The sequence below is a fragment of the Eurypyga helias genome, unplaced genomic scaffold, assembly GCF_000690775.1.
Source record: "Eurypyga helias isolate BGI_N326 unplaced genomic scaffold, ASM69077v1 scaffold6461, whole genome shotgun sequence".
In the NCBI taxonomy this organism is placed as follows: Eukaryota; Metazoa; Chordata; class Aves; order Eurypygiformes; family Eurypygidae; genus Eurypyga; species Eurypyga helias.
In genome coordinates, this window is record NW_010232659.1 from 84,248 (window position 1) to 92,001 (window position 7,754).

The 7,754-nt window shown below is 39.1% G+C and overlaps 1 protein-coding gene across 1 annotated transcript in view; it reads left to right on the top strand.

The window, feature by feature from the left end:
• LOC104516944 (uncharacterized protein KIAA1109-like) overlaps positions 1-7,559 on the top strand; it is an 88,712-nt gene extending 81,153 nt beyond the window's left edge. Inside the window, 7 exon segments of the mRNA XM_010161458.1 lie at positions 115-332; positions 923-1,174; positions 1,780-1,983; positions 3,462-3,656; positions 4,511-4,645; positions 5,800-5,965; positions 6,864-7,559. Of these exon segments, the coding sequence (XP_010159760.1) occupies positions 115-332; positions 923-1,174; positions 1,780-1,983; positions 3,462-3,656; positions 4,511-4,645; positions 5,800-5,965; positions 6,864-7,080 (1,387 nt within the window). The 3' untranslated portion in view covers positions 7,081-7,559.
• The last annotated feature ends 195 nt before the right edge of the window (positions 7,560-7,754 follow it).

Genomic DNA, 7,754 nt, shown 5'->3' on the forward strand with positions numbered 1-7,754 from the left:
GTTTTGTTTTGTTCTGGGTTTTTTGGGTTTGTTTGGTTTTTGTTGAGGTTTTTTTTTTAATTGTCAGGAAGAAATAGATTAACTGCTAATGTTCTTGCTGTTTTTAATCTCTAGCGAGATATTTGTCCATGGGGACTTGAAATGGGATATCTTCCAAGTGATGATTTCAAGATCGACTACACCAGACCTAATAAAAATAGGAATGAAACTCCAGGAGTTCTTTACTCAGCAGTTTGATACAAGCAAACGAGCTTTGTCCACCTGGGGACCTGTTCCTTATCTCCCTCCCAAGACAATGGCCAACAACTTAGAGAGAAGCTCACATGAGCAATGTAAGTGGTACAAAAACCAGAATACTTCCCAAGTGGAATATTTTCATTGCAGAAATTCATCTGAGCAATTTATACATGCAAGTATATCTATCTGACTTGAAATAATTTCTTGGTACATCTTTCCTGTAAATTGGGGCTGGTGATAGCCTTGAAGAATGCAAATGTCTTGACTACCCTGCTAGACCTGGGGTACAATAACGAGCTAACTTATGTTATCTTCAGGTTTTAGTTAAAAATATGTGGGTTTTGTTTAAAACATAAAAAATTAATTTATTTTTGCAATTTTCAAACTATTTCAGTAGAGTTGAAATAGTTCTCAAAGTCTATTTTGAAGTCTATTTCATAAAAAAAGCCTATTTCTAATTTTAAGTCTATTTCATAAAAAAGCATTTCAGCTTGGAATAGCACTGGAAGTGTGATGTTATTCTTACTCTCTGCAGATCACAAAGATGGAACAGTGTTAATTAAATAGATTGGAAAATATCGGTTAAAATTCCATGTCTTATTAAAAATATAAATATGGCAGCAATCTTTTCTCTGTCTTTCATTTTCCTAAAGTTTGTTCTTGCCATTGCGTGCTTCCTTTCTAGTGTTGGATGCAGCCCATCACCGCCATTGGCCGGGAGTTTTGAAAGTGGTATCTGGGTGCCATATATCCTTATTTCAGATGCCATTGCCAGAAGATGGAATGCAATTTGGAGGTTCCATGAGCCTGCATGGGAACCATATGACGCTGGCTTGTTTTCATGGACCTAATTTCCGCTCAAAATCTTGGGCTTTGTTTCACCTTGAAGAACCCAATATTGCATTTTGGACAGAAGCCCAGAAAGTTTGGGAAGATGGTAATTTAAACTATTTCCTCACTTCATTAAATTCCTTTAAATGAATTTTAAGAATGTGTTGTTACATACGAAGAAATCAATGAACTTGTTTTCCTTAAGTCTGAATCAAGAATATTTTCCAAAGGTCCCACCCCTACCATTCTGTGGATCTGTGAAATGTACCTAAAGTTAACCTAAGTTAATAATGGGTTCCATCTCCATCTTTACCATCATTTTCTTTATCTGTGAAATAATACAAAGTACATTTTCAAATATACTAGATACATCCCTGATAATATGCCTACAAAGGGGATTCTCTGCCTTGTTAGTGGCATATCTGTGTTTATGTAGTCCTTTGGTTCTGTATGATGAATTTTGATGGTATTATTGCTTATATTTGCCTTCATATTGAGGCAAAGTTTTTACTGTCTGTAGCTACTGAGGATTTCATTTTTCTGCTGTTTGCAAGCCTTATACCAGTTTTTAATGGCACTGGCATACTCATTATTCACGTTAAATACCTGTGTGAGGAGAGTGAGAGGAGAAATCCTACTCCCTTTACTGAGCTGCTTTTCCTGTTTCTCTCTTTTCTCTCTCACCCCACACCACCCACCCTTTCAATGCAGGGACTAGTGAACATTCCACGTATATTGTGCAAACCCTGGACTTCCATTTGGGCCATAACACTATGGTCACCAAACCGTGTGGAGCCCTCGAAAGCCCTATGGCAACAATCACCAAGATAACGAGGCGCCGCCATGAAAACCCTCCCCATGGAGTTGCCAGCGTGAAAGAGTGGTTCAATTACGTTACGGCCACGAGGAATGAAGGTCAGGTTCATCTTCATTACGTTTGGGGATTGGTCTACTTGCCAGGCAGTGCAGATTGTGCTGTTTAAAAGCTGCTGATTTTCAAATGGGCTACAGGGAGAAGGGAATTTGAAATACTGGAAATTGTTTCTTCTTGAGAACCTTATGGTGAACCGTGGAATGAAGCACAGCAACGTGCTGAACAGCTGGAGGGAAGCTTTTTCAAACTGCGAAGTAAAGCCAAACTCTTCTGTTAGCATACAAGTCGTTTATGTATCTGGCATTGCAGTAGCATACAAGTCGTTTATGTATCTGGCATTGCAGTAGTTCTAGTCTTTTCCTCTTTCACTAGATGCAAAAAATTTTCTTGTTTCATGTCCAGTTGTGATCTTGTAACGTGAGAATACAATTCACTGTATATGAAGAATTTATGGAGTAAGTTGACGTAGGAATATATTTTAGGCTTCTGTCACCACTTACAACTAACACTTGGAAAACTACTCAACTGCCTAAAGCTTTTCAACCTTCAGCAACTTCTAGGCCTTAAAACATTTTGAATCATACCTTCAAATCACTGTTAATTGGAAAATAAAACTTTCAAGATAAAAGACATCTTAACATACAGCTGTCATTATTTCATTCACAAACCATAGAATCAGTAGGTGATGTCAACAGAATTTCTGTGAAAGGATGAACAGTAGAATGTGGCAGAAATGAGACGACAGTAGTTTCTTGGAAGAAGTATATTGAAAATAGTGATATACTGTACTAATTTTTATTCTTTTTGAAAGACACAGCAGGATGTAGTGGTCGAAGTTCACAAGTAGAAGCACTGTCTGTTAGATGGTTTTGTGCACCCCTGGTTTGCTGCATTCAGAGCATTTAAGTATGTAAACAACATTTGATTGTTTGACCTTTTGTAGCCATGCTTTGAGTAGCAGGATAAAGGATATAATTGTCTTCATAATCATACACCAGTAGTATTACAATGAAACAGTAACCTCTCAACCTTTTTGTCTTGTCACGACTTTAACAACTGAAAACAAATTCAAATGATATTTCCTGTGTTCTGTGGTAAAAGTCCTGTGACAAAGTTCGATCCCTTGTCAAAGGTGACTTTTGACAGCAGTGCTGCCTTGATGAATTTCGGTATTACTTGTATTAATCAGGAACATTTATTTTCATTTTAAGCACTACCATATTTTCAAACACAAAGGGTGCACTTTGAACCCATAGGGCCTGTATCTCACTTAACTGTAAGATCATTACTACAACAGAGTTGTGATAGGGCGGTCAGATGAATGAAACTTGGACTGTAAGCTTTCAAAAAACTAACAAAGATTCTTAGTGGTGCTTAGATGTTATGGTGCTGACACCTATTTCCTACTCCCTTCTTCTTATGAGATGTATTTTGTGAAAGTGTATCACCCTCTGTGCTGACAAGAACCTTTTTTTTTGTAAAGACTACTGAATTCAGGCATTTCCCCTTGTCCCTGTAGAGTTAAACCTGCTTCGAAACGTTGATGCTAACAACCCAGAGAGCAGCACAACAGTGAAAAGCTCAAGCTTGCTAAGTGGCTTCAGAGGTGGCTCCAGTTACAACCACGAGACTGAAACCATCTTTGCATTGCCAAGGATGCAGCTGGATTTTAAATCTATTCATGTTCAAGAGCCCCAGGAGCCTTCATTACAAGGTGCAGTAAACAGAGTTTGTTTTTTCTTGATCCAAAGCTGTTTCTCATAAACTAGGAGTTAAATACAAAGCTACTCTGCTGATAAGAGGGTTTGATCTGAGAATTCCTGCAGGTCTGCAAGAAAGGATACCATTTCATTAATAAAATGTAGAGGGAATCTTGATGAGAGAGTGAAGATCTAGTCCAGAGACTGCTCACTTGCTAAGAGAAATTAATATGAACATTTCAGCTAGGCTGGCTGTTTTTAGTGAGTTGGGTTTTTTATTTTTATGAAAATGTTAGAGGAAGGCCATTCTAAAAAAGGGAATACAAGGTAGGGACCTGAATGTTATGCTCTTGTTTTCAAAACGTTATCTTCAGGCTGAAATTGGAACTGGTGGGAAGTAAGACTTCTGAAGGTATAAGACATTAACGTAGGTGTTTATCCTGGCTGAGCTGTAGGTTTACTACATACCTGATCCTGGACATCAATCTGTTGGGTTTTGGTTATTTTTTTAATAGCCAAACTAGCAAAATCTGCTCTTGGCTTTTCTGACTGTTCCAAGTCATGCATTATAGCATTGCACAAGCTAGTGATGCTGCTCCACGCTGAGGATGGTCAAGGTTGCTACGTGGTAGTATGTCTTTATTTTCAGCATCTTTTATAAAATACCGGAAGTTTCTGTGATGGGAAAACTGTTTAAAAAATGCTGAGGCTGCTAAACACAATGTTAACTGTGGTCCTTCCTCTCTTTTGAGTCTCTGGTTCAGTAACAGCAATGTAATTTTCAAATAATTTGTATTAAAAATCTGTGTACTTTATGGAAACTGCATGTACTTAGAAGTGTATTAATACTGTTTTTATCTGACTGTAGATATGAGTGTTAAACCAAAGGTGGAATGCAGTGTTGTAACTGAATTTACAGACCACATTTGTGTAACTATGGATGCTGAATTGATTATGTTTCTGCACGACTTGGTATCTGCCTATCTAAAAGAAAAAGAAAAGGGTAAGTCGCTATTTACGAGACAACACTCATCTGACAATCTGCAGTTGTCAAAATACTTGGTAAATATTTCCATATTTTTAATAGAGTTGACTTGTTGAAAATGGATTTAGTTTTTAAAAAGTTAAGCCTAACTTTGCTTCCATTGAAATAAATAATAGTAGTATTAAAGGTTTTTGAAATCTGGACTTGATGCTATGAAATGATACCTACCTCTTTCAATCACTGATAACTGAAATTTAACTGTATAGTAACACAAAGTTTTTTCTGGGTTGTTTTAGACTGAAAGACAAGGGTTATTTTGGCACTTCTGCAACAATGCAGCGTTGCTCAGGAAATATTTGAGCTGATTTTAAGTCAGCTCCTGTAGGACTGGAAGCAGAGCAGTTGCATGCAGACTGCAGACCTCGTAGTGTCACTGTGCCGGCCTGCCACCGCTGGGCAGGGAGCTGCGTCACTGACTCGGTGTGGCACTTGGCTGCGCTGTAGGTACGGCTGGTTGTTCAAAACCAGTGTGGTCGCCTCCAGTGCACCTGCTAGCGATGACCTTGTGCTAGTTACTCTACCTCAGAACCTTGCTCCTATTTTGACAGCTGGTGTTTAACGTTCTTTCTGTAAGATGGTATATACAGATGAAAACTATTTTAGGAAGCGCCATTACTTTTATTGCAGTCCTTTCATCAGTGGAGTTTCTTTCAACTGCAGAATGCTTTTAATTTTTCTGACTTCAGAATGCTTTACTTTTCTGAGTGAATATGCTGAGTGTCAGCATTCAGATTTGGCACATGCATTCTTAAGCTTTGCTAAGAAGAGCAAATTAAAGACGAGTGAGTTTGATGTATACGTAAAGTGCGTCAAACAGTGATTTTTGTGGTTGCAAACTTCGGGTGAATAAGCAGTGTGGTACGGAATGACTGTGCTCTGTGATTACCTGCTTGTTGAAGGGAAGGTCATCACCTAGTCATCCCCTAGTGACTTGAATGCTTTACAAGTACTTACGGCCACGAGTATCTAAAACCTACTAAATTAATTAAGCTTTGGAAAAGGTCATAGCGGCACTGTAGGTGTTGATCGTAGATAAATATATTTCAGATGTTAACTCAAGTGGGATGCTCCTGACTGACTGGTGTGGCGTTTTTCCTCTCTCCGTTTTGTAGCAATTTTTCCTCCTCGTATTTTGACTGCTCGTCCAGGGCAGAAAAACTCCGTTGGTGTTCTTGAGGACAGCTCCACTGACAAAGAGGCAGAGGAAAGCATTACTTACACTACAGTCGACTGGAGAGAATTTATGTGCAATACTTGGCATTTGGAACCCACGCTCAGGTAAGAGGCAGGCCCGTCTGCAGTCTCTTTGTCTACGTGTTTTACCTGTTGGTACTGTCCTGCAAACCACCCGTGTTTCCAAGCTGATCCCCTTGGGCTCCTAAGAGGGTCAGTCATGTGGATGCTGTTAAGATTCCTCTTCGGCTATTAGTGCTGCTGTGCAAGATGCCTGCTGCAGGACATGCCAAAAGCTGGATAAACCTGTTACATCAGTTCACTTCTAGATTAGAATTTATGCAGATGAAAGATAGTGTTGGAGGCTGTTCAAAATTAGGATACAATAAACTCAGTAAGGGCCACAGATGACTCTCTGTCCTACAACAGTCCATTCACTTTCTGACATACAGTTTGTCATCTTGCAATTTTCCATTCTTAGCATTCCAGTTTTAGTTCTTCTTCAAGCAATCTCCTTAAAATAAAAAAGCACTATATACAAGTTATAACATGACAGTTGAAACTCAGCACAAAAGAATTGAGTGTATAGCAGCAACTCACTGCTCTTAATATACTTTTCTCTGTGTCAGGGTTTGTTTGTCTTTTAACCTCTGTTGACACTGCTAGCACACCTCAGTGTTCATTCACATATCGAAACCACACATCATCCCAGGCCACACAAACCTTAACAGTTGGCCTTTTGTGTTAGCAGTAATAATCAATTTAAATGTGATCTAGAAGCAGCGGAGTCTGGGGTTTTTTACCTCCTTGAGGATCCTCTTCCTTTGAGAGGATGTTGCACTGGTCATCTTCAGCTGATCTGTACAAATGAAGTTTGAAACACTGCCTGTTGGACTTAAGTGGGTCAGAAGTAACAGTGGTAAAAATGGGTGTTTGTTTATACAAATGCCAGTTTATATAATTTATATATATGAGACTGGGTCCTCTATTTATTGTTTTATAGATTAATATCCTGGACTGGGAGAAAAATTGATCCCGTTGGCGTTGACTACATCCTCCAAAAGCTGGGCTTTCACCACGCAAGGACTACTATTCCTAAGTGGCTGCAGCGCGGTGTCATGGATCCTTTGGACAAAGTTTTGTCAGTCCTCATAAAGAAACTTGGTACTGCACTACAGGATGAAAAGGAGAAGAAAGGAAAGGACAAAGAAGAATACTGAAAGTGTAATATGACAACCGTAATTCCGTTTGATTTTATCAAAGTGTTTTATTATATTTTAAAAATTGAAATATGGTTTAAAGAGAAACCTAACAGCTTTTTGCTACTCTTTGTAAAACTTACATTGTGAGTAACTGTTTACTGTGGTACACGATACCGTTCTGTATTTGAAGTTCTTGCATGATGATGACCAATTTAAATTCTGTGAAGGAATAGCTGGAACACTGTAAATCTGCTCCTCGGCGTGTTTTACGATGTGCAATATGATTCCTGCATCTTTCAAATACTTGCAGATTAACTGTGAATTTTCATAAACGTTGCCGTAACACAGAACCCCTCAGCCATGTGACCGGTAATTGGTTTATCAATGTAGACTTGTGTAAATTTATATATATATATAACTTATGAAGCTGTGATTGCCTTAGTGCTAAAAATCATTAAGTTTATTACACTTGTAATAAAATTTCACTACTGTACAGGGCGCTTTTTCAGCTGGTGTTGTTCAACTTCCTCGATTTAAAAAGAAAAAACCCGAGCCAGTGTTCCCCCGAGCCAGTGTTCGTGGCGTCACTTGGCACGGGGTGTCGTGACGCCGGCCCTCCCCGGCGGGGCTGGAAAAAGGCTCCCGGTGCCGGCAGAGGAAACTGTGAGCAGCAGCGCGGCCTGAGCAGTGGG